Source organism: Cinclus cinclus, chromosome 6 (genome assembly GCF_963662255.1).
Source record: "Cinclus cinclus chromosome 6, bCinCin1.1, whole genome shotgun sequence".
NCBI classification, from domain to species: Eukaryota; Metazoa; Chordata; class Aves; order Passeriformes; family Cinclidae; genus Cinclus; species Cinclus cinclus.
Window position 1 is genome coordinate 52,838,810 of NC_085051.1, and position 27,153 is coordinate 52,865,962.

The 27,153-nt window shown below is 38.2% G+C and overlaps 1 protein-coding gene across 14 annotated transcripts in view; it reads left to right on the plus strand.

The window, feature by feature from the left end:
* The window catches only part of MARK3 (microtubule affinity regulating kinase 3), a 61,887-nt gene that overhangs the window by 7,539 nt on the left and 27,195 nt on the right, over window positions 1-27,153 (plus strand). For 7 of the 14 annotated variants that reach the window (XM_062495664.1, XM_062495666.1, XM_062495673.1 and 4 more), the window contains exons 2-8: window positions 888-926; window positions 5,244-5,435; window positions 11,221-11,274; window positions 17,997-18,045; window positions 18,753-18,818; window positions 21,264-21,334; window positions 26,485-26,541. In XM_062495664.1, coding sequence (XP_062351648.1) covers window positions 888-926; window positions 5,244-5,435; window positions 11,221-11,274; window positions 17,997-18,045; window positions 18,753-18,818; window positions 21,264-21,334; window positions 26,485-26,541 — 528 coding nt within the window. Of the gene's footprint in view, window positions 1-887; window positions 927-5,243; window positions 5,436-11,220; window positions 11,275-17,996; window positions 18,046-18,752; window positions 18,819-21,263; window positions 21,335-26,484; window positions 26,542-27,153 lie in introns of those variants that run through there. The other 7 variants (XM_062495669.1, XM_062495671.1, XM_062495678.1 and 4 more) reach the window with 3 other exon arrangements.

Sequence of the window (27,153 nt, forward strand, 5' to 3'; positions counted from 1 at the left end):
ACACATTGTTGGGAAGGTCTGCAGTGAAATTTTGTCTTTTCATGCTTGATATAAAATATTATTGAGTTTAAAAACAAACAGACCACTATGGTATGTTTCCTATTAAGTTTTGCTGTATGAGAGTGCTAGTGGGAAGTGCTCAGGCAGGAATTACCATGTGTTTATATATTGTGTGCCCAGGTTAAGGTAATGAAGCAATTTTGTGTCTCAAATGTTCATGTCCTAGAATGCTTACATTATTAGCATTATAAGGTATAGGCTTTAAATACACTTTTTTCTTATTACAATTAAAATTTCTGAATGAAATAAGTCTGTCATGATTGTTACTGGTCTGACAACTTTCCAAGAAATTCTATATCACCTTGTAGCATTTCATGCAGAGGTGAGGTAACAGCTAAGGTAATAAACATTCCTGGAGAATTCAGTAAGATTAAATTTTATTAGTTCATTTTTTCTGATGATAAGCTAGTTCTCACTATTTAATTAAATAAATGCTAAAAAAAAAAAAAGTTGATGCCGTTTGTCCCCCTCCACTGGTTCAGAGTTTCCCATTTTCTGTAATTAAACATGGATTTTTGCAGGTCTTGGACATTCTGATTTCTCACTGGTTTTCAGCTCTTTGAATGGATATCAGATTCTGTTTCTTTCAGGTTTTTCCTCAACTTTTGGAACCTTCTTAAGTACTTCAAGAACTTTGATACTAGTCACGCCCTGTCCTGTGTGTTTCTAATGCTCTGAATGTTAAGATATCTGAAGCCATACTGGATAAAACTAACATCTACCAAAAAGATTTCAGTTGTTGACACCCTCATACTTCATTTGCTTTTTACTTTTTTTCCTTTTCTTTTTTCTTTCTCTTCATGCTAATCATTATCTGGCTATGAAAGGATGTCGGCTCATCATTGGGGGAAGGCTTTTGCGAAAAGGTGGGTTTTGTGTTGTGTTCCAAGTATAGTTGGTCTTGAGTTCAGTCCCTCCCTTGCAGTAAGGTCTCACACAAAAGGAGATGTTTTACTTCATTTTCTTCTGGGCTGAGTAATAATAGGGTGGGGCTGAGGGGAGGAGGAGAATGTTTTGTTTTGGGGTTTTTTTTTAATGACACAGGTTGTCCTGTTAACTTGAAAATGGATGGTGCAAAAAAGAATAAATGTTTAAAGTATTTAAAAGATTTTTTTTAAATGCAACCTGATGCATACCAAGATATGGAATAAAGTGCTTTATTGTCAGAAGTGGATTTCAGGAGACTTTTCTTTTGAAAGAGGTGGTGACTGGCAAAACTGAAGTTGCACAGAGTACCCAGTCTCCTTGCCTCAGTTTCCCTCTACAGTGTAATGGTCTTGCTTTACATGAAGACAGACATTTTGGGAATCACTCAGCCATGGTGAGTTCATTAGCAAGTGATATTCTTACACAGCAAGCACCTTCAGGAAATACAGCTCACCTACCACAATGTATGGAAACTTAAAAAAAACACATTCTGACTTTGAATCTTATTGAAACCATATAAATGTGGACCTGGAAAAGAAGCCTGAAATTGAACAAAGTTTTTTTGGGAGGGGGGGGGGGGTCAGTGCTGTGAACGAGGCAAAATCTGCAGATTCAAGGGAAAAGACAAAAGACCCGCATCTTGATTTGGAGAGCAGAGGATGCTGTTGCCATTCCTCTGGCCTGAGATTGGCACTGTTAATCTGTTCGCTGAGGAATCTGCCCTGGGAAGTACTTGAGCACAGCCAGATGCTATACAAGCCAATGCATGATTTGAGCTTTTATTGGACCACCTATATTTTGCTTCTTGCCTACACCATTTAGCTTTCCATCTGCCTGTCACGACTTCTTGAAAATGACTAGGTTAGGAGAAAACTCAGTTTTGAGTTTATGCTCTTCATTTCCATATGCAAAAGAAAATCCAAGTTGAAATGGACAATCTGTTTTCTGTGGCTTTTAGAAAACTTGCCGTTTGTTCAGTATAATAATGTAACTGACAGAGGAAGGACTTGCTGATAGATTTATTTATGTAAAGTGGAATATAGTCCAAATTAGATATGGTTGCAAATGTCTGGATTTCTTCAGAGTGAAACATGGCTTTGAGCAAATCAGTTGGAGAGAACTGAATTGCTTAGGAACACACAGCTTGATACTTAAAACCCACAGCTGAAAAAGGTCATATTCTTGAAAAGAAATAATCTGGTTTGGGGTGGAAATGCAAACCTCCATACAAGGAGATTGTGTTCAGTTTATCAACCCTAGTCCAAATGAGTTCACAGCTTTTACTTCCACCCTTTAAATGCAAAGCTGGGAAGCATGAAAAAATTGTAGGACACAAGAAGTAATTTCTGAACAAGAGATCAGTGAAACTCTCAAGACACATTAACTGGGTGGTTTACTATGTGAAATAGAGTTTGTTAGTAAAACAGAATCTTTCCTTTACCCGATAGTGCTTTTGTGAAGTAGGGTACAAGTTAGATCAATTTTGGCTAACCTGTTCTCTGGTTTGGGAATACATCATACCTGATGCCCACATCTCAGCTGCTTCTTAGGCTAGCTCAGGACTAGCAGCATTCTAGTTCAAGCACAAGGCAGCACAACTTCTGTGTTTTCAGAGTCAGCTGGGTGGTTCAAAAGCTGTTGAATTCAAGTTGTTGAATCTGTCTGCTGGAGAGCCTAAGCTAACAAGCCCTGCTGGGAGGCAGTCTGGCTCCTGCTGAAGCCAAGTGCCCAGGTGTGGAAGGGCTGTAGTTCAAATAGTTTGATACACTTCTTTTTCTGAGGAAAGTTATCAACTCAGTGAAGTGCAGTGTAAGTAGTACAGTTGTATTCCTGGGATGCTGTACTTGAACTGAAATGAACCTTCCTCTAGTATATCCAAGAAATATCCTCATGGCCCTGTACAGAACATCCTGGTCCCTGATCACCAGGGGTAGCAGTGCAGGAGGATATTAGCATCTAGCATCAGCAGTTGCTGCTTTTTTCTAGCAGGTCTGAATAATTTGACACTAAAAGGTATGAAAGGAGCTGACAGAGAAGTTCTCTGCCTTGTGTGTTGCAAGGTTTGTTAGAAGTCAAAGTTAAGGGAAATACAGAGGATTGGTATTGCTGTGCCAGTACAGACAGGGATGGCTAAGATGGCCTGAACAGTCAGCACCAGGCTGACATTAAGGACATGCAAAATACTGAAATTGTTAATATAGGATTTCACTGTCGTAGTAGTTCCTTCAGTTCTTGACTGCTCATCCTTCCTCTTCTTGAGAATTGCTGATTAATAAACGCTTATCCAGCTGTTGTAGGTCTCAAGATATTATTGAGAACACTGAATTCTTATCAAACCTTGAATTTTTACTGGATATTGTTACGGGTGTGCTTCTTGTTCTTGTGCCAGTTATTAGTGGTTTGGGAAAAGCATGTACTCTTGCTCCTGGAAACTGATAAAATTGCTAGACTATGAAATAGGGCAGGATGGGCCATGCATCAGGACCGCTTGATATTCTGCATGAAAGGAAACTGCATGTCACTTCGGCCAAATGTGATCATGCGTGTAAGGATCCAGGAATGAGAAGCAGTAGATCAGGTTTGGGTGGTCAGGTACACATGGTCTTCTGCAAAGAGGGTTAGTTGTGTCCCTGTGAAATCAGTGGGGTGTTGAACAGAAGATGCAACCTCTGTATTAAGTCCTGCTGCACCTACTTGTGGTATGGTAGGTCCATGTCTACCATGAACCCCACAAAAAGATGTTGGAAAAATAGAGGAGGGTTCTCAAAAGAAGTACAGGACATGTTTGCTTGTTTTCAACTACTTGTACAGCAGCCTGTTTAGGGAGCTCAATATACACATCACTTACTAAAGTGAAAGGATATTGTGATCAGAGAAATTAAGTACCTCTGTGGGAAGTGTAAATATTATGGCAATGCAATAGTCAGGCAGTAAGGAGAAACTGAAGCCAGATTGATACTAAAACTTCATGTGTTTTTTAAAATAGTAACTATTGAAGCATTTTTCCAGGAGTTGCCATAGACTCCTATCAGTAGCATTTTTTAAATGAAATTAATGTGGTTTTAAAAATAATTTGATCACAGCTGTTGCACTCAAATTAACAAATCGAGGAACCTAAGATGTCAGAGTATTTAGTCACAAGGTTACATCAGGCAAGTGAAACTTGCCAAGTGTCATACAAGCGTGGATTTGTTCATTTGTGCCTGTACCATGGTTGTTAGCTCTTGAGGTATGATCTCATCCTCACACTACAGTGATTTTTTAGACTGAATGTTGTATGCCAGTTTCTTTGTTGTCTCCAGTGGGTTTCAGCAAGAAGAGTAGTAGTAGAAGAGCAAGATCTGGGGTTTCTGGGATGACTGAGAATTTAATGTGTCATCTTTGGTGGAGCCAGATATTTGTTCCACATTTGGAAGCCCCTAAACATTTCTAATTAATACTTTAATTAGTGTGGTTGGTGTATGGACCTCAACCATAATTTAAAAACTTAAGAGGGCACCTGCTCTTTCATAAATGGGCAATCAGGAAATGAAGAAATACTTTAATCTTAACCATGTGGTCTAATGAGTAAAGACTGTAATAGATAATATATAACCTTTCCTTTTTGCAGTTAGTAGCTGTTCAGGGAAATGAGAGTGAAAGAAACTTGAAAGATTGCAGACAGTGTCTGAGATCTCTGTAACTGGCTATTAATATTCATGGTTTCAGTACATTAGATAAGATTTCTTCCCTTGTTCCCCAAGTCATCCTGGGTATTTTCAGTCATGTGGATCTGTGGGAACACAAGTTTAGTATCACAGAAAAGAAAAACACCCTTTTATTATTTTATTAGTATGACCTGTCCAATAAGGGTTAACAGTTTGTGCTCTTGTAAAAATCTGTATTAGTGCTTCCTTTCCAAAGGCTATCCTGTGCTAGTTATGCACAGTAATGCAAATGGGAAATAATATCAAACACCTCCATATTTTGTACCTGATCTGGCAGTCCATGTAAGTTACTTAAAAGTGCTCAGCTGTTGCTGCAGTGCAGGTGATGTTCCACTGTCTTTACCAGGTGATGAGATAAATATTGTGTTGTGAACTGGGCACTTTATTGCCCCCATCAGAACAAAGTTCAGTGTGAGCGTGAAGTTTTAGTTGGATCCTTTGAAGGTTTCTTCAAAGGCATTGCTGTTGTTTTTGAATGTTGTATGCTTCTCATCATTGGTGTGTTTTGTCTTTATTCCTCAGCCTTACCCGTGTATGTTTTTGTTGCAGCACACGTCCCATGGAGACGGACGGCAGGAAGTTTCCTCTCGAACTGGGCGCTCTGGAGCTCGCTGCAGGAACTCCATAGCCTCGTGTGCCGATGAGCAGCCGCACATTGGAAATTACAGACTCCTTAAAACCATTGGAAAGGGGAATTTTGCAAAAGTGAAACTGGCAAGGCACATCCTAACTGGCAGAGAGGTAAAGTGGTATGGGTGTAAACACCAGTGAGTTGCTCTAGGTGTGAAGGTTCTCTTGGAATAGCATCATCTAAGTCGGTGAAGATAGAGCACATTTTACTAGAGATATTGCCCTGATTGGAAAAAACCAGAAATTGAAAACTATTTTTATAGTAACAATTATAAAACAGTTTTTTTCGTGGAAATGGTTTCTTAAACTTGTATTTTTGACAGGTTTCTGTCCAGCTTAATTATGTTAAAATTTGCTACTAATATTGTTGGATAAATCCTCCATTTTCAAAAAGCAGATCAATATACAGTAATTAAATAAGCTTGTTGGAGAGACTGCCTCTTAGCGTCTCTATACTGCGGGACTGTATTGGAGGCAAAGTCAGGCATGAGAATTAAATGTTGTCTTCATTATGTTCCAAGTAGCCCAAATACAGTATTTTCTTGCCAAAGCAACGTATGTCCCAGGAATCCCGGGGTGGATCATCCCCGGGTGTCTGCAGTGCTGAGTGGCTTTGGGAAGATGCTTTCAGTTTTTTTCAGGGATAGTCTGTGTGACAGTGACAGTTTGCTCAATGTGTGTAGCATAGACAATCTTTCTCTTGCATCTCTTCTTGAACTCAGCTCCATATTTAGTTTCCGCATGCCATTGCAATGTAATTAATCACTTGCACTTAGTGGTGGTTCTGATTTAGTAGCTGTAGTCCCCTCTGTGTGTTACAATAAGGTGTTTCTTGGTGCTGTTTTATTAAAAGCAACTCTGAGGTACTGAGAGAGGGAGAAGCACCTTGCTGACCTTTTCTTGCCAAACCTGTCTGATGAAGTAAATGTTTGTTGATACCAGCAAGGACTTTCACAGAAGCTGTGCTGCTGACTGCAGTGCTTTAAGGGAATTTCTCTTTTCTGAGCTAATAGGGAGTTCAGTAGCAGGGACATAGGGAAGAAGAGAAGGGACATCATTTTGCCAGAGCTGTTGAGATGGATTTTTTTTTTTTGGCTGACAGTTCCCATTGTCTCCTCATGTTAAAGTTAGTTCTCATTTGTAGAGAAAGTTTTTAGTTCCTTTCCATTTACGTTTCTTCCTCTTTTTCTGGTATGTAAGATGAGATATGCAAGTACTTGGTTAGTATTTCTTTGCTATTATTACTGGTATTGAACTTGGAGGTAGATGTGCCACACTTTGCAAAAAGTGAAGTACATTTCCCTTTACTTGCAGATAACTGTGTTGAGCTCTGGTTCATTATTTTTGTTTGAAATTTCAATAAAGGAAGGGGACAGTGTAACATTTTTGGCTAAATTTGGAAAGGTTTGAGTTTCTTCCACTCTCATGGAATTGATGTAGTTTGGTCAGTTCAGAACATAAATACTTTCTGGGTGGTGACCATTGGAATTAGTGTCAATCCTTAGAAGGGAACAATTAAGCTAATTTTATAGGAATATCTGCAAGGTATTTAATTTTTTTTTTCTTAAGAGGGAGTTCAGTAAAATTCCTCTTCTTGCTAGATAAACTCTACGATGTTGATAATTTTAAATGTCTGTGACCAGAATTATTTCCAATATTTTGGACAGCAATTTCCCCAGTGTCATTACTTCACCCTTGCCCTTACAGAAGTATTTATCTGATCAATCTTAAGATTGTGCTAGCCTTTCTCATGGCTGTTAAATTGATGTGTTTTGCTTGTGATCAGCAATAGCCCCAACCTTGTGTGTTACATCTCAGTTTCATTGCTAACTCATCTCCAAGGTTGTTTAAATTGGTTTTCCATTGTATTTGATAGTGCCTCTTAACTCCTGTAACAGACTTAATCATTATGGTTTGACATCCTGTGCCAAGGCCACTGATACAGATATTAAACAAGATTGGTCCCAAAATCTTGTCCTTGAAAGGCTCTTACTCATTTATTTCCAACCTAATATCTCTTTAGTCATCTTTTTTTAGGAAAAAAAACCAAAACAAAACAAACACATAATTCTGTGCACTTTTCATCTTATCTAGTTGAAAAATTTCCATGCAGCCTCCTAGATGAGGCTTTTCAGTAGTCCAGGTAGTCATATCTTGTGTTTCTATGGGGTACAGTTATCTGTAGGAAAAAATGTTGCATTTAAACCTTCTGTTTCCTTGGTTTTTCCCTGCCAGCTTTGAGTTCAGGAATTTTATGATGGATTGGGAAAAAAAAAGTCTGCTCATTTGTAAACCCTGCTCTGCTGTTCTGTTCTTAGTAGATGCTAAGAACCTGGGCTGCAAGAATGCTTTTTTTTTTCTTTCTTTCTCCTTTAAAAACCTGCTTCTCATAAGAATTCCAGGGTCATATTCTCAGCCTGGCCTCAGCCAGATGGCACTTAGCTTTCTGAATTTGTGATTTCCTGCTTTACACACTTGTTCTGTCTTTGTTCCTGTTTTTGGTTTTTTTGTTGTTTTTTTTTTTTTTTCATCTTATGTACCAAAACCTAAACTGAGTGCTTAGTTTTGGGAGTTACACTTAAATGAGTTTTCATCTCTGCTGTGTTCTTGCTGCATTTGAACCCCACTTGTCTTTTCCTTGTTATCTTGTGTCTCTGTTCTGAATGTCCTTTCAAGTGACCATGTTAGTTTCACTTTATGGCAATCCTTTTTTATACCTCTCTGCTGAGGAGCTTCCAAATCCTAAAGCAGATCAGCACTTTTCTGTCACTTCCTGGGAGGAGGATATGTTTGTTTAAGCATTCTTTCAGGGTAGTTGCTCATCTCCTTGCATCTGGACTCCTTCCCTGGGAATTTTCCTGTTGCTTGAGATGAAGATTTCATGTTTCCAACTGGACTAAGTTCTAGGACTCTTTCCATTTTAGTGTGTCTGCAGGATGCATGATGAGAACCCATCTTCAAATTACAGACAGGAAGAAATGTTTAGCCCTTCAGGGGCTGATCAGAACATCAGCCTAACTTGAGGGGGTTGAATTGTCTTGCAAGGAGTGTGTGGCCAGAGATTAGTTTCACTGCATTAGAGCTGGTGCTTGTACACACCATCCTTCTTGATCCTCTGCCTAGGAGAGTGTTATTGTAGGTTGTCTGCCCTTTTGAAACCACAAGTCTTCATTGTCAATCTGCTTTTCTTAATTCTTTGACTGCAATCCTTGTATTTTCTGTTGCAGTTTTATCAAAAGGTGTTTCCTCTGGCAAGTTTTCCATACTTGCTAAAGTGAATCTAAAAGATAAAACTACTTTCTGCTATTACTATTGTGGCCAAAATTATTATGGACCCTTCTGTTCACTAGAGACATGTTCAGTTAATGGCCAGGAAGCTGAAGTTTCCCAGTGAGACTGAATTCTTTCAGAATCCAAGTCTGACTCCAAGGAATCTATTGTCATCTTCTTTCTGTTCTTCTCTTGGAAAAAGTGAAATTTAAGAGGGAGAAAACATTGTGAATAGTAGCAGTTTGGCCAATTTGGTCAGTGTCCCAACTTCTGATTTTTTTTAACTCCCTTATTCAAATCATGTAGGAGGAAAGTTTTAAGTTGTGTTATTGTGAATGGTGAAAGCAAACTCAGTTTTAATTCTATTAAAAATTTCACACAGAATATCATGGCAGTGGTGTAATAGTGTAGGTGGTCTTTCATTTTTCCAGCATTGACCCAAGCTCACAGTACATGAAACCATTCAAAATGCACTTTATGTAAAGAAAGCAAAGTTTCTGCTTTGAGAGGCAATATAATGTTTTATTAACTGTACTTAGAAAATTCTCCATTTAACTTTCTCAGACTCATGAGAACTATTCTTGAGGGCAGGCTGCCTTGCCTGTGATTTGGAGACCTTATCAAAGCACCTGAAGTTGTTTTCTGTTCTGTTGACGGGTTCAAGCTCTCACAGTGCATGTTAACACATTGTACTCTCAGTGTGCATGTGGATAGGAATTCTCTAAATTCGTCCTGACTTTAAGGCTATAATTAGTGCACTGAACAGGCCTGAGAGTCTCTCTCTTGGAAAACTGTGGTCTGTACCTTCCTGTATCTCCAGGGCTTAATTTGGCAGTGTCAGAGACCTTTCTGGTCATCTGGCTCCAAGTACACACTGAAGGGAGCTGGTTTTGCAGTAATATGGTACCTTAAGGCTTGACTTAGTGGGTTGAAAAAGGTTTACATCTTTTAAAGATTGACCAGAATGGTACAGCCCAGAACACAAAATGCAACCTTTTCTGAGTGGAATGTGCTTACCAAGTGAACAGCTATGGGTAGTCTTGGAGCACCAGGTCACTTTCAAATAACATTATCTGCTGTTTACAAAGGCAGTGGTCACTACATCCAGCATGGAATAAAAAGAAATTGCAGGAAGTTAATAACTTTGAACTATTGTCACAAAGTTAACAACAGGCATAAAGGTAGAGATAAGAATCTTTCTTAGTTTCATACACAGCTGCTAATATAAAAATACCTATTGCTTAATGTTTTTCTCTCTTGTTTGTAATTTGAAGTGATTTCTCAAGGTTTTGCAATGGAATTCTGCCTCAGGAAATAGTGATCCTTAATTTCAGTAGCTTGCCTCAGAAGAAGACACTCCCCAAAGTAAAAGCATTCTTAGATGGCTTCTCAATCATGTCTCATCATATCTTGCATCTAGAAGAGCTCAAAATAAGTCTTCAATATCAGTTTCAGAAAAGCACCATATCCATTATGTAATTTTGTGATGCACCCAAGCGTTGAACACTGTTCCCCTCTTACCCTCTCCATCGTGACAATCCATCCCTGTGTTTTTGCACTCAAATGTAGGAATATAAATTGGCTTTGATGTAAGATATTCTTTGTTCCATATGTCTCCAACCCCAAGTTAATGAGGTGACAAAGATAGCACGAAGTGATGCAGGGAAATGGGAGTTGTGGTATGTGAAGGAGCAGCATCTACTCTTTGAGCTGAAAATTGAAGTGGGGTTGAAAGCCCTTGCACCAGTGAGGTATTAAAATCAGCTGAGTTGCAGCATCTTGCCTCTTTGAGAGGCACCATCTCCTTCTGTAGAGCTTCTTCTGGTACATTTAGTCTCTAATTTAGAAAGGAAAAATACCAGTTGGTGTATAATTCTAGAAAGATTCTCATTTCTTGTTCTGCCTCATCCAGTATCCAAATTGCATTGCACTGAAGTTTCTGTTGTCTATTCATTGTTTCAAATCTTCAGGTTCTGACTAGTTAGTATGGTGTGGAATTTCTCTTTTGCTTATTATGTGAAATTTTTATTTTGTTCTTTAATATTTCTCTGCAGCATTTACTGAAAAGAGGAGAACAAGTAAAGGAATGTACTTACCTGAAACGTTGTACTAGGGCCAATGTGTTTTTGTTGATTCCCCAGTGATACTTTCTTAAATACTCATCAGGGAGCAAATTGACACAAATATTTAGTGAATTTCCAAAGATGAACTTACTTCTTGCCAAATTTGTGTGGAAATGCTTTCAATATGCTCTGAAATTTTTGCTTTTAGAAACTGCCAATGCCCAGTCACTACTGTGTAATCTGTTGTGTAATTAAACTGTGTAAATATTATCTGTAGGCACACCGCTCTCTACTGGGGCACTGTCTGCTGTTGGAGCTTCCACTGCCATGAGTGTGGTGGTCTTAATGTCAAGTCAAAGACTCTGCAAGCTTCTCTTCTTAATATCCTCAAAATACCAGAGTTTTTCCACTCCTAGTTTACGTACAAGGACATAATTTGCAGAAGGAACTTAAGCGTTTTTGTGCAATTTTCATGTTTTCCATTTCTATTGCTGGATTTGAGCATGTTGTAATAGCGTGGTGTTGTTCCAATGGAAAATACTGATCGTGAACTCTTCCTTTAGGTTGCCATAAAAATAATTGACAAAACACAGCTGAACCCAACTAGTCTACAAAAGGTATGTTTTTACATTTAATCTTTCAACTGTATTATAACTTGTTCACTTCCCCACCTCTTTCCATTAACCCTGAATGCCTGTGCTGGAGAATCTGAAGCACTGCATACCTTTGCACACGTCTGACTACTGTATTTAATAACTGGTTTTGTAACAGATATTTTTGACAACCCTGCAGTTGTTCAAGCTGAACTTGTATGGAGCTGTAAACTGAGAAAACATTGGTATTTGCCACTTCCTTTGTCTTCCAAGCAGAGCTGACTCTGTAGAGAGGACGTCTGTGGTTTGGTGTCATGCCCCCATGTCTCCTTCGTGCCGGTTGCTTTGTTAAACTTAGAAATTCAAAACTCGTGTTCTGTCCTCTTGAACTGGCCTTGAAAATACTGGCTGTGGACTGAAGGCAAGGCAGTATCTGTGCCTTTCATGTAGTTTGCAGCAGGAGAGGTGATGCAGTTGTATGAAACAAATTGGGCCATGGCTATTCTGGTTTCTTTCCTCTAGCTCTGAATGTTTAATGTGCTGTTACAGTTGTATCGCCTTATCTTTTTAGTACAGAGTGATAAACCCTGCTCTTGCATTAAGCAACCCAGTCTGTTTGGGAGTCCATGCAGAAAATACATTTAAATGTTACTTTTACTTGGGACCTTTCTAACTCTGGCCTTTTAAGTGCTGCAGTCAAAGGCTTTTTGTTTACTTTTGAGTACTTTGATAAAAACCCCCTTGAAATATTTCTGTTTGAACAAGAGAATACACAGAATTTACCTGCAAACAAAATGAAAACAGAGTAACTAGAGTAAACTGGAGAATATACAAATTTATATTTTGTGCAAATACTAAAAAGATCATGTGACTAGATTTTTTTATCAAGATTAATGATGCAAAAGTAAATTGGAAAAACACACAAGTTCTTACATCTTACGGTTTCGTTGGGAGGCAAAAAATAACCTGTAGAAGAAAGCTCCGTCATCGGAGCAGGTAGCAACTTTGTATGACTCTGTAGATGGGATAAAAGTAGATAATCTACTTCCATTTTTCTCAGAATTTTTCTCAGTCCCTGAGGTTATTGCATGGTGAAAATAAAGTGCAAATTAGGTAATATGATGGATTAGATAAAGTTGATTTCTGTGGTAGATTGCATTTTGGAATACCTAAATAAAAATGGTTGAATTGAAGCACTTGAAAGCGAAACAAAAGTTGTGTGATAAAAAGGGGAACATCAGGGCATGGGAAGATTGGTCAGAGAGAGTAAAGAGGTCATGTTTTCAGTTAAAAATGTAAAATCATAGTCCTTTAAATGTGTTACTTGAGATTGGGTTCTGATGCCGGTTTGAGCTCATATCAGGGTACAATACAAACGTTTTACAAGTCACAGGTGTTCAGTTGGTAAAGCCACAGGCTGGAAGTGTGCAATGATGGGCCTTTCATTACTGGGTTTCCGCCAGCTCAGTGTCCACTCATGGCTCCATCTCTGTTGTAATTTAATTTTTATTTACAGTTTATAAAATTAGATTGTGAAGTGTGATTTGTATTATGATCTTGTGAACCACTGGACTTTTTAACTGGGAGGCTGGAAGAATAGTACCAAATAGCAGAGTAGATACGAGATCAAATTTGTGGAGTGAAATTGCTGATGTGGTCTCCTCTCTAAGCTCATTTGTTATACGAGCACAGGAAAAATTAAGCAAGATGTGTCAGTTTTCAATTCAAAAAGTGAAAGCAATTTTATTAAAATTAAGTGCCTCCTTGCTGTAGAAAGCAGAGTGGATGCACAGCATGCTCCTTGCCAGCTCTGCCTGACCAAGGCTTTTTATTTTGCAAGCCTTTGCCCCTTTCCCCCCAGCCTCGGTGTCTTTGGAGCCAACTGCACACGTGACCTGTGGATCTTAGCAGGGGAAGCTAAGATGGAAGTGCTTCTGATCTTGCACTTCTGGAGAGAGAGATAAAATATTTGAGGTATGGTGGGGAGGGAAGGGCTGTGCCCAGAAGAGGGTGTGGTGTACAGTGTCTCAGCTGCGGTGTAGCTGCATGCCCGAGTCATCCTTAGGTGGGGAAACAAATGGTGATTAAAGGCTGCCAGTTCTGATTTCTTTGTGTTCCATCTTCCACATCCATACTTCAGCTGCCAGGAAGAAGTTAACCTTGTTAAGGACTTGCTTTGCTTTCCGGAGCAGTAATTCTTGGTATGCCCTCTCTGCAGCCCTGACAGCTCGATACTGATACTCAGCAGCACGGCTCTTGGAAGGGTCGGGTTTCTCGTCTGCTGCTGAGAAAGTTCTGTGGCAGCCACACGCAGCTACACTTTACTGTTGTTTTAGGACCTAATTACTGCTCTGCTGCTCTTGCTTAGTGAAAAGGAAATTGTAACTGGTACTTCCCTGCTTTGAAAGAAAAGGGAATTCTTAGAGGTTTTTTCCCATGCTGGTGGTGTTAGTTATAATCACTGTTCTCCACAAATGGACTTGTGTACGCAGTTCCAGTGGATATTAGTCTCACTGCAAACAAGTGCTGATGCTACAGAGTTTGCTTCCTCCTAGACAAACAATAAAATTGGTTTTTTTCTTTTGAATCAGCAATGCCATTATATGCAAGGGGTTTTTTAGTAAGCCCGTGTAATAGCACTAAATCACTTCTCATTTTCCTGTTTTAGAACTTGGCTCCTCAGCCAAATATTTTTGTTCACTATGTGCAGATGTTTTGGCACTTACTTGGGCAATACTTTTTGTTAAAGCATTTAAATGTTCTTAAACATCAGTTTTAACATGGTTCATGTCCTTGCTGACCATGGGTCAATCAGTGTTTTAAGAACTGCAAGAAAAGGAAGAGAATTTAAAATGCTCAGGCTTTTCTGCTTTTAATGAATACCCCTTTCTGTTTTCAAGTTGTGCTTAGTTTGAGGCAAACATGTATTGTGTAAAGGCTTTTTGCTTGAGGCTCTTTATTGGATACAGGACATATTTCAGTGAGCAGGTACCAGGAGAAGCCTAATACACAGGTCAGACTTGAGCTGGCTTGGGACAACATCCTGTGAAAAGCTTCCTCCTAAGGGAGAAGGTGACCAGGAGAGGTTGGTGCACTGCAGCTGGCACTGACTCACTTTTTAGCAAACTTTTTCATTATTTTTAAAATAATTTGTTACAGTCTTGTAATAGCTACTGCAGGTGGACTTCTGCTCTGTCTTTTTGCTGTGTTCAAACAGAATTAGCCTAAAAGAACCAGCTTCCATTGCTGTTTCATTTGGGTTTTTTTATTCACTTTTTTTGGCTCACAGTATTAATTAAATGGCATTCTTTTCCTGTATCTGACATGGCTTACACTCAAAGGACCAGACCACAACAAAGCTGAAAGCCATTTGTTTGGCAGACTAAGGATGTTTGTCTTTGCCTGGAAACATTTGTACAGCTCCTGTTGATGGAAAATGAGCTGTTGAACAAGCTGGGAGTAGTTTTTAATCTCAGTATTAGAAATTAAACTAATGAGAACTGTTTTCAGTTGTTTGTCTGCTTTTATAGTTGCATTATGACAAGCAAGTTCGTAAAACAAAGAAAATATATTTTGGCATTGAGAACCTTCATGTTACATTTTCTGATATTACACCTTGTTCTGTGTTCCTGTGGGCGGGGAACCTCAGAGATGTGAGGTTTTATCATTAATTGGATGTTTGCAATGAATTTTATTGTGTAACAATAGCTACTACATCATTTCTTAGAAGCTGATGCACGTAATATTTTGGGGGATTGAAATCCCCCCAAAAAACCTTTATCCAGTGTACTCTGGGAAAGTTGTATGATGTTTTACATTTTATTCCTCTATCAGAAATAGACTATATTACATATTTCAGTGTTAGGCATTTGCAGATAACCCCATCTGTGTCAAAATGCAACATCTAACAGAGAAACTGACTAAGGGTGTACAATCGGAAATGCATTTATCTAACTAGAATTACAATTTGCTGGTGGTTGTATCCTATTCTCAAGTTTTTATTTTTAATTTCCTCTGAGGCAGAAATAGTGTGTCTTTTTTAAAAGAGCTTGTTCATTGTTCACCCACTTGAACAAATGGTTCAGAATGTAGAAGCTGCTTTTTGATGTGCTTCATTTGGGTTAGTAAAGCAGGGTAGTCATTGTGGACCAGTGTTTTGGTGAGAATCTGACCCACTAGGCTTTGTCTGGGTACTGGGGGTGGAAGATATCAGATATCAGTTGAGAGTGAATTAAGCAAACTCTCTTCAAAATTGTAATAACTAATTAGAGGCATTCAGTTATATAAGCTGTGATTAAAAGTATTAATGGAGTATTCAGAATATATTATACACTAGTTTAGCTGAAATGAATGAAAAGCAAGAAAAAAATAGCTATAAATTCAACTGCTTTTAAATTCCTGCTGATCAGGAGAGAGATGATGTAGTCTACCCTGTCTAATTGCATATGAAGAAGCACCAGAAATAACATAGTTTAAAAAAGAAGGCAATTTTTACCTCTCTAGAGGATAAAGAAAATGTGTGTGCAGTGGTTTTGAAACTCTTTTGCAGGGCCAATAATTTACTTGATCAATCAATCCTGATTTCATTTAAGCAGCTTGTCATCTTGCAAAGTGTCAGGCACAGACTTGGACAACAAGATAATTAAAAGTATTTGGAAAACTGTTTGGTTTTTTTGTATGTTCAGGTAGTGTGCCAATCCCAGCTGTGGCTGTGATAGGGAGCTCTCCTGGGCAGTGCAGTGAGGATTGCTTCCCAAATGTTGGCATTTGCAGAAATTCTATGATTCTGAAATACCAGAAAGCAGAGAATGGTTAGAACAACTGGTTTTCAAAATGTGAATTTTTCCTATTGATTTATTTAAAATTCACCCCTTGCATTTTCTTTTAAAGATCACAAAGGCGTAAGGATTTTGTTTTGTTGACTCTTTGGTTGCTCTCTGTTTTTCTAATGTTTCACCTTTTTTTTCTTCTTTTTTTTTACTTGAGTAAATATGCCTACAGGTTTTTGAGTTGTTCCTAATATATGCAGACCTACCAAATTTTTCACTTTATCTGAAATCTGACCTGAGCCAAATCTTCCAGCAGCACTTTTTTTTCTTACTGTAGTTAACAATGCTGTTATCCCTATCCCATGTTTACAAGACTCTTGGGTTTTTTCCTATGTCTGCATTCCCTTGGAGCTGTGGACTTCCATTCTGCTTGAGTCTCCTTACATGAAGTTCAATATGATCTGTTAGGTTACTGATACTCCTGTAGAAATTTCTGTTAGGTTTCTATTAAAACCTCTTGATTACTCCCACTTTTTGAAGCATGCTGTTAGAAGATAATTGATACTGAAGAACGTCACCCCTCTGGAGTCTTGGGCTGGCATGGGCAAGCTGCAGAGGGAGAACAGCTACACACTTGACTGTCATGTAGTGTAGTCCATAAAAAGAGAATTCTTTGGTTATCTGGATACAAGAGCATTTGTGCTTCAAGTGTTTTGTAATAGTATTTTATCTTGGAGCTGCTTTTAATGAATCTGATATTTACCAGCTTTGTTCAAAGCAATCTTTTATATTGCAGTAACACCACCTGTGGCATTTTTAGTCTTACAGTTATGAATTTATGTCTGTCTTACAATAGTCTTTTGCAGAAGGACAGGCAAAGTTGAAATCTTCAGAAATAAATACTCAAGCAAAGCCCTCTTCACATGAGTATTGGCAGTGGGGACATGAAACATGACAATATCCTTATGATCAGTATACTATCTCTGGATTTAGAACAGGGGATATAATGTCATCCTGCAGCTTGAAAAAAGCAGTTGTCCCTCACCACCATTCTGCTGGGGTGGGCTAGAGATGAAGTGCTTTATGTGGGGGAGTTGTGTGTTTTGTGAGATTTTTCTGTTAAAAAATTCTTGTACCTTGTATGTCAGTCAGGGTTAACACCAGTGCTTGCATAAAGGGAAGCAGCATGATGGGGTCAGGAAAACACCATTTGTGATCTGCCCTGTTAATTTTGGCAAGCACAGAGGTTTGCACTGAGCACCAGGCAGGCTTGAGGCTGTGTCTGGAAGTGAGTCAGTGGAGCTGTGCTGGCAGACCCAGGACTAGATGCTGCTGTGCCTCAGTTGCCTTGCAGCAATGCTTCTGAAGGGCTTAGGGGTTGTTGTTCTTCCCTTCTCTCCTTAGAACTTGCTTCTTGCTGGTGTAGTTGGATAACGAGATTTTTGCACACTATAAACAGCTGATTTTTCACCTGTGATCTGATGTTGTAGCCCAGCAGATCACAGGTTCCTGGGCTTTAGCAAAGCACTGAAGAATGCTGAGTTCATACTGGTAATGTACTGCAGTGGTCTGCTAAAGTTGTTCTGGTGGGGATTCACAAAAATTTGGAGCTGTACTTTTTGTGAAGGGAGTCAAAGATGTGCGAGATGTACTGGTCGGCAGGAAGCTGCGTGGACTCACAATGATCTTCTGAGCCCAAAAGTCTACAAACCATAGGGCTAAGGTCACTTCTTTCCTGAGCTGTCTAGAGTCTTTCCTGGGTGTTTTCAGGTTTTTGAGGGTTGATTTGTTTGGAAGGGGTGTTAAGCAGCATTTAACTCTTCCTTCAATAAGTGCTTATTTCATGAACATCATTGAAATGCTAATAATGTTTGTCCTTTGTGTTTAAATGACTCTATCAAAGTCATCAGTCTTCAAGGAGAACGGCTGTTTATTAGTGATTTCATTAACTTATTTCACATTTTATGTTTATTTCAGCTCTTTAGAGAAGTAAGAATAATGAAGATCTTAAATCATCCAAATATAGGTATCTTGTTTCTTTCACATAATTTCCATCTCTGGAGAAGTTACTATTTTTTCACTGTTAAGATTGTTGTGGCGTGAGTTTAAAATATTATTTTGCACTAAAGTCTGAATTTACTGTAAAATAGCAGTAGTAAATGGTATTTCAGAGCTGTGTATTTAAAAAAAAAGTAAAATAAATATTTTGATTCATTTGCACAGAACTGATATTTGCATAGCTAACTGATAAATTTGCTCTTTTTGAGTATAGTATTGACTTTTGACTGAATTCAGGCTCTCATTAAAAATTAGCATATACACCAAAACCGAGAAGTGGTCAAGAATTTTTTCAAGTTTGTACATTTAAATGATGTGGTACTCCTATGGGACTGGTAACTGATTTGTCACCACATGTGTCAGTTCAGTGCACATACATGGCTATTACTGATGCTCAAATCTCTGCATGTTCTGCTTAATTTGTTTATATTCCCATGTAACAGTAGCAAAGTATTGTTTCTTGAGAATATGTCGTTCTGTATGAGTTGACCAAATGTGTTTAAAGTATTTTCTACTTAGGAATATTAGACAGAAAGCTTCTTTAGAGTAAATAGTCTGATATTATCAAGTGGCAGGCAAACGGTTTGGGTATTTTTCTTTCACAGAATTCTTTGGGGGGTTAACATAATGCTTTTGCAGCTAGTTAACTGGTGACTAAATGTCTTTATTTTCTAGTGAAGCTATTTGAAGTCATTGAAACTGAAAAAACTCTCTATCTAATAATGGAATATGCAAGTGGGGGTAAGTACCTCTTTTCTTTTTCAGCAAATATTTATGTCAAGGTAGTGTAAAATATTAAGCAAAATCTTTAATATTAACGGAGACTTGTTTGGTCAACATCAATAATAAATGTAACTTATAAAACCAGCTTCTAAACTTACTACAACTTAGTAACACTTGTTTTTTTTTTATTCACAACTCAAATTAATTGGGAATCTTTTCTTGGCCACTGATTGTTCCTGTCCATAATAAACAATAATGTTCTCAATTTATTGTATTCAGTTCCCTACTTCTGGTGTCCTATTTTTTATAAGATATTTGGTAAAATCATGTTCAGATGAAACATTTCTGTGTTTCTTTAATTGTTACTTTCAAAAGCATGAGCACTGCAACTTCTGTTTTTAGATGTTGATGACATCTTACATATCTTAATCACAGACCTTCTACTGTCAATAATTGTTAGGCTTAGCCTTATGCCATTTTAGGAGGAGCTTAAATGCTCTTCCTGATTGTAGAGGGGATGGAAATATGTGTATCCTGCAGTGTCAGATATTTTCACCAGAGCCAGAATTAAGGTATTCAGGCTTAAGTTATTCCTTGCTGGCTAGAACTTAATATCACTCAGCTTGTCAGTGTGACCCTTGAGCACCAGCATCTGAGAATCTCAAACAGTTGAAGCTTTTCTTTAGGTTTAAGAAGGAGATAGACTTTTTTTCAGAGAAAATCAGCGTTGAATTCAGACTCTTACATTAGATTATTAGAAGTTTTATCAATTGCTACAAATAAAGCAAGATTCTCTGCCTGCCTGTGTTTTCTTCGAGCATCTTCCTAAATGCTCAGCCAAGATTTGTTTAAACAGGAACAGAGTGGGTATTGTACCATTAAAATATTGACTACTCTAGTTGTTTGGGGAGACATCTCTGTGTTGTTTGATAGTACTAGACTTAAAAGTGAAGTCTTATTGCCATCTAGTGATTGGCTTCTAGGAGGTAGGAAAGGCAGTGGTTCTCTGCAGGAGTGAGGGTGAGGTATCACCTTTCATGTGGTGATAAGGGAGAGTTAAGTACTGTACTGGTCTAAAAGGCCAAGAGCAGTACCTTTTGATGTGCCATGATGTTGAAGACAGGAATGGCTGATAATCACAGTGGCAGGCATCCGTTTCCCTATTTCCTCTTTATCAAGGTAGAGGTCATCATGATGCACGTGAACTCTGGCTGCAGGATGAAAGACATTATTGCTACAGCTGCAGCACTTCATATAAATTTGGGATAATTCTTTCCCTGGTATCTTTTCCCCTGAATTATGAAGAAGTATTCAGGTTTGCTGCTTCGAGGTTTTTAAAGAAACAGCTGTGAAATACAGCTGAGAGAGTTACCCAAGTTGAATATTAAAGAATACACTGCAGAGGGAAGACTACTTTATTGGAAGTCCTGACATTCCCTCAGATGGCTCAGTTGTTGCTTTTCCTGCAGTGTAATTAGTTTTTTATTGCAATCTGGTGGAGTTGCATCTTTTAAAAAAATAAATATGATATTACTCAGCTCATCCCTTGTGAGGTGGTTGTCTACAAAACCATGTTTCCTTGCTCAGTAGGGAATATTTAAATATTTGAACCACTTCTGAAGATTTTATGGTTTTTCCATACTGGTGAGGACTTATAAAAACTGTGTTATTATTCTGTGTTTGTAGTTCTTATGTACAGTACTGTTGTTTTTTGGTAAAGAAAATCTCCTGTTCTTTTACAAACTTGTCAGTGTTTCATGGGCCGGTGGCCCGCACGTAAAGCTCAAACTTTGTAGTCTGTATTGACGTGCTCTAAAATTACTGCGTTGATTAAAGAGGGGAAAAACTGAAACACAGTAGATCTTCAGTAATCTTTAGTCATCCACAGCCATACAACAGTGGGCTTGTTCAGTATATTTTCCAGGTATGGTCGTTGTGTGAGGGATTGTATCAGTGTCCTGCTGTGCTGGTTCTTGTGACCCTCTGTGGATACGTCTTACAGGCCTAGGTTAAAGCAAAGGTTTCTGAGTTTGTTTAGAACCATTTTTTTATACACATGCACAAATTAACATTTGTGTTGGTATGATGGCATTTACAAATATCATCAACTTTTCTCATGTATTAAGCAGATTTTTTTCTCAAGCCAATGGAACTCTTGTGAGAAAGTCTGTGAAGGGGTAGATGTCATCTTTGTTTACAAAACAGAAATATACTGCTCAGTTTCTATCCTAAGTAATTGGAAGGAAATGGTTTCCTTTGTGTATATCCAGTCACTCATTACTTTCTTGTAAGAGAGATGATGGTGTAGTAAATTGCACAGCAGTTGTGCCTTGTTCTCTTGAACTGTCCTGTAATCATAAACTTGAAGTACAGTCATTCTGGTGAAGCTGATGTGGGCAACTGCTGGAGAGGAATCTCTACATTCTGAAAGTGGCATTAATTTATCTCCTTATTGAATTGTAGGGGAGGTGTTTGACTATCTGGTTGCACATGGAAGAATGAAGGAAAAGGAGGCTAGAGCTAAATTTAGACAGGTATGTATAACATTCCTATATGTCAGCTTTCCCCTCACCCCTGTTTTTAATGCTGAAATGAGTAAAACAGCTGTCCCTTGCAGTATTCAGAATGTTGTGGGCTTGTAGCTCTGAGCAAGAAAAAACTTAGGTCATACCAGTACTTTGAAGGAGTCAGTAGTCTGTTCAGTGGGGCTGGTTTCTTTAGTGCTCAGTGCCAGGGTGTCCAGGAGTGCCAGAGCACAGAGACTGCTTGGTTTGGAAGTGTATTCCATTCCAAATGCATTTCCTCTGGGCTGATTTCATATGTCCTTAGCTCAGCAGGTCTGTAACACTTTGGAAGTTGTTCAAATGTTACAGGCTACAAACAGGCCAGTTTCAAAATGCAGAAGGTGCATATAGTAGTGATCCATTCACATTCTCCTGCTTACAGAGAAAATGCTTCTGCTTCTACTTACACGAGTAAATGCTCTTTAATAGCTGTTCTAAAAAGTCACAGGAAAGTAATTTCTAGACTTTTTAGTTTAGCTTTCTTTGATGAGTAAGCTAGCCCTGCCAAGATGTTGGAATTTCATTGATTTGCAAAAAGCATTTCCATTCTACAGTGGAGCAGTACTCAACATAAACAGATATTTTTGCATAGCTAATTTAAATCCAAATGCTCTTATTGCATCTAGAGATCTGACCAGTCTTATACACTTGTTTTCTGCTCTTGTGCTGAAATTTCTCAATGCCTGTTCACTTTGGTCACTTGGATAGCCTTGGTAATGTTGTAAAAAATTATAAATGTCAGAATTATGTTCCAGCTTAATGATACTTGAAAATAATTAGTAGGGACAAGAGTGGTTTTAAACTGCTGGACCATGGCAGTAATGTGTCAGTCAGTTTCCCTGTTGGAAGAGGAAACTTTGATGGTTTCACTTCTTAAGCATAGCCATACAGAAAAGAAATTTGATTTAAGGTCTTGATTTATGAGACTCCCAGAAACTAAATTAATGATTTTGCTTTGTTTTCTCTCATCTTATTAAATCTTATATTTACCCTTCTTAATCTTTTGGGGGAAAAAAGCCCCACACTTTCAAAGCTACCACCACCAAACAAACAAAACAACCCAAGAGCAGCTGTAGACTTCATCTCCCCAGAAGTCACTTGTGATTACTGGAGTTATACAGCTTGACAGTAAGGAAAGCGTTTGCTCTTCAACAAAGTCTTTTTAAAGCTGCTGTCTTCACTTTCATATTCTGGTAGGTAGAGAGCTTTCCTTTGTGATTGAAGGTTTCTGGTTTATGCTTCAGTGCTGTGTTGGGATGTGAAACAGTCATTCCCACTTCAGCCATCTCTTCTAAATCCCTGGCTGTTGCCTTTGTAATGTCACTTGAAGAGTTTCAGAGTAACTTGAGAGGATTGACTGTTCTCTCTCAGTTGGGAATATTGGAAACTTATACTGATAGACTTTTTGCTCTCAGTCCTCAATTTCTTTCATCAGGAACCATGTGGAAAGGGATCCTGCAGTAATTACATTAGAATTGCATGTTTCTTCAATCAATACAATTTCTTTTCCTAACAGTTTTACTCCCCTTTAAGTGAAAACTTATGGAAACAGGTCAAACCTGTTTTACAGGTACACATAGTACTTCATTTTAGGGCATAATATGGGTAGCACAGGATAATATGTAGCTTCATTTTCAAAAAGAAATGTGGAGGAAAAGAATTTTAAAGGGAGTTAGCTGCTGAGCTGGGTATTTGGCCCATCAAGAATTTGGTTTATGTTCTCTAAGCCTTATGATGGTTTTAATTGGTTTGTTGGGGGTTTTTTTTGTATTTCAGTAGAATAAATGCTGTTTATAAAGATATATAGATGGCAACACTTGTATGCACAGGGATATGCTTTTCAGTTTTCTCTTGCAAGTCTGGTGCAGACAGCTGTGCTGTCTTCCCCCAACAGCTGATTTCCTGACTTTTGAGCTCAACCAGTTTTAGAGGGCCTTGATCTCAAAGAAGGGAGATTCTTGAAAGCTTCAAAAGCCTCAGTTCCTGGGAGAAATAAGCAGAGGAAAGAAACTGTAGCACAAGCTGATTGGGCTTTGCTAGAGAGAAAAGCATTCATTCTAGCTCAAAGTCAGGTAACTTTGATCAGAGCTTGGCATTTTATGAGATGTTAAAGCTTAGGCTGAAGGACAGTGTCAAAGGAAACAAGGAAACTGTATCTTGCTGGGTTCACAGGTCATAAAACTATTCATTTCACCTTACTGTAGTCCCATAGCTTTGTATCACTTTTGGTCATTGTTGGAGCAAGAATGCACTCTGTAGACCTTTTATCTGATGCAGTGCAGCTGTTCTCTGTTAGATAGAGACTTATGACATAATGGTCTTGTTTTTTTTAAAATTTGTTAACTGTTTTAGCAGACAGGAGTTCTTTCTAAACTGAAGAAACAGTTGTGCCATGGTATTGAGATTAGTTCTTACAATAGGTTGTATTATATCTTGTTTTCAGATCATGTTTCTTCTTTCAGTAGATGTGATTTCTGGATCAAACACTTGTTTTGTCTGAGGAGACACTTCCTCTCTAGCAGGCAAAGAGCAGAATTTGGTAATTCTCCCTTCTTTGCTTGCTAAAGATAAAAAGGAACTATTTTTTAGTCCATCTTGTTAACCATATGTAAGGTTTTTTGCAGGAAGATAGAATGTAAAACACAGTAATCATATTATTCCAGTTGTACTTGATAAGGAGCACAGGAGAAGGTACAAAGTCTAAGCATACAACTGTGTATATACAGTTCTTCATTTCAAACTCCTTTTGTGTTGCCATGTGTAAGAAATTCAAGTTGAGAGTGTTTTGCATTCTTAATGTTACCTTATTTTTCTTCCCCAGACTTCCAGGCAGTTGTGGTTAAGTTTCATCATTTTTCCACAGAAAAGTCTGGTGCAGAGCAGCAAGTCTCCTTAAGTTTGTGTGTATTAATTCCCTCTCTTTTTTGCAAGCAATAAGATCTGGCCTTCTTCAGTCTCCTCACTGTTTCCCTGCTGAAGCAGTTTTGAATTCTTAATGCTGGCAGATGTTAGGACAGATCTTAGAAAATTATAAAATCAACAAAATACATCTTATTGGTGTATTCCAGTGAAGCAACAGAATGCTCTTAGCAGTGTGGAAGAGCTCTTCAGAGGTCATTTATCCTTTTGTCATTTAATCCTTTTAGAGAATGGTTCTTCTGCCTAGAGAGAACTTCTTCAAAACCTGTATTTATACAGATTTATCACTCTTTAGACAAGTTTTTCCATGCTCCAATTGTTAATTCTAGCAAAAAGCTCAGGTGCCTTTTCCCCTCTTTTCTTCACCTGCCAAGTGTCAGAAAATTCCTCACACAAGAAGGTTAGGAAGTGAGGGAGCTGTCAGTGGAAACAGTGATGGAAGGTGGAAGACAAGGGTTTCAGTCTGGTGCAGCCATGCTTTGTGCTATTTTTCATTCAGTTATGACTGCTGTTCTTCAATTATTAATGTCCTACATATTACATTATTTCACTTCATGTGGATTGGACTCACTTCTGCAGTCTCTGTGCCGTCTTGTTGTAATGCAGAGCAGTTCAAAAGCATCTCCAAAGGAAACTACTGATTGATCATCTGCTCAGCCTTCTGCTCTTAGGCAGTCACAATAAAGCAGTTCAGGAGTGAGTGGTAATAGTGCTGTCTCTCTGCAATCCTGAATAAAGCCTGAGGTGTTTGTCAGGTTGTCAGCATTGGAAGCCCCTGCAGAGTGAGCTTGTGACTGGCACTGAGGTGATGGCAGCAGAGAGAAAAGGAAGGGAAACCAAAACGATGGGACAAGTGGTGGCATGGGAGCACTTTTGGCAGATTCAGTAACTGTAAAGAGCTGAACTTGAAGTCTGAAAGAGGGAACCAGTGCATAAAGAAAAAGGCAAAACCAGAATGAAGGTGTAGGGAATGGAAATAGTACTTCAACTTTCCACTGTCTGCTTGCTTTCTAAGGTCACATTTTGCATGTGAGTGATTTAAGTGAATACAGGGCACAAAGATCACTTTGGTGCTTAAGTTTCAAATACAAAGCTTACTGGTGCATAAGTTATTTGTACTAGCAAGATCTTTCCAATATCTTTCATGTGCTCTAAATGCTGAGGGCAAGAACCCTTGCTCCTTACCGGTACTGGAGGACCCTTACACTAAACTGGTGATCTGTTCATGAGTTATTTTCTTGTAACAATAATGGTACCTCATATTTCTGCTGGGGGACTCTTGAATGAAGACTGAAAATATATTTATTTAAATGTAGTTACTGTTTTACATGCAGTTCCCCTTATAAGTCATAACATCTGACTTACAACATAACATCTCAATTCTGACCATGCATGCATGACAAAATGCATTTAACTGCATTTGTGGTCATGTAAGAATAATACTTTATCCTGCTTTTCTGTACATGTGAAGTTCTGCAGCAATGCATCTTATGACTTTAAGAAGCAATGTACTGTGGCACTGCACTGTTTAAATAGCTTATATGCTATTTTATATTTATTTTATACTTTTAAATTTGTTATATAAAACAGGAACAGCTTTATGATAGATACATGGAAATTATGATGGAAGAAATTATTCCATTATGCTTGAGAGACATAAGACGTTTTTTCCATTGAGCTTACTATGGTATACAAAATACACTAAGCTATATGCACTTAGACAGCAGATCTCTGTCAGATGCATAGTTGCTTGTCATTGCATAAATTTTGACAAACGGGCTGTTTCTCAAGTACCCAAAGTCCATTTCTTACCGTTTTTCCCTCTGGCATGGCATGAAAAATCACCTTTGGAGAGGGCCTAGAAAACCTCAGTCTAGGGGGAAAGCTTTTATAGCTGTATACAGTATTGGAATGGAAATACTTCAGTAACCTTTTTGAAAGTCATTGCTTCTACTGGTCTATAATTAGCCCCACAGGAAAAACAAAATCCTCGTTCAAGTATAGGAGAAAGCAAATAGATCAAGTAACATCAAAGTTATTCAGTAGCTTTCTCCCAAATGTACTGGTCACTGTAGGAGTTGCTTATGCAGGTCTGACTGGATAACTTCATGTTAACTTCAGTAATAAATGTTGAAATCTTTGATTAAAGCTCCTGCTTCTTTGAGATGTTACTTACATAATTTGGCTTGTTTTCTATCCAGATAGTATCTGCAGTGCAGTATTGCCATCAAAAGCATATTGTTCATAGAGATCTCAAGGTGAGTAGGAAAAAGTGTGTGCAATGTATGTGTGTCAGCTTCTGTACCTGTGGGTGGGGCCTTTATCCTTTAAAAAATACAGTTTACACTGACCTTTCTGATTTATTTATTTATATGTTAGAGCAAGTTTTGAGAAATGTTTGCAGCTTAGAGCCATTTTAAATAAAAGGAAGAGGATTTATAAGGCTTTTAAATGCAAACATTTACTGGCTGCTGAAAGATAACCTCTCCCCCAGCAGTCACAATCAGATCTAATGCAAGTCAGTGTTAGCTGAGAAATCTTTTTTTTTTTTTTTTTAAAGTGGTAGTTTGATAGAGATATGATAAGAGTTGATGTTGAACAGAACGAATTACCAGTAGTGATAATGAAAGTGAAGTATGGCTTCTTTGTAGCTTGGCATGAAACAGCATATCTCTTCTTTAAACACTGCCTTTTATATTAGTAGTATTGCTATGTAATTTGTTCAACTTGTCATAGCTTTGTAACTTAAAAAATGCAAAAAACAATACCACCACTAAAAAAAAAAAAGAACACTTGAAAACACTTTAAAGGTTATGTTTATTACCAAGCTACTGCAAGAATACCACATGCTATCAAGTATGGATAGTGAG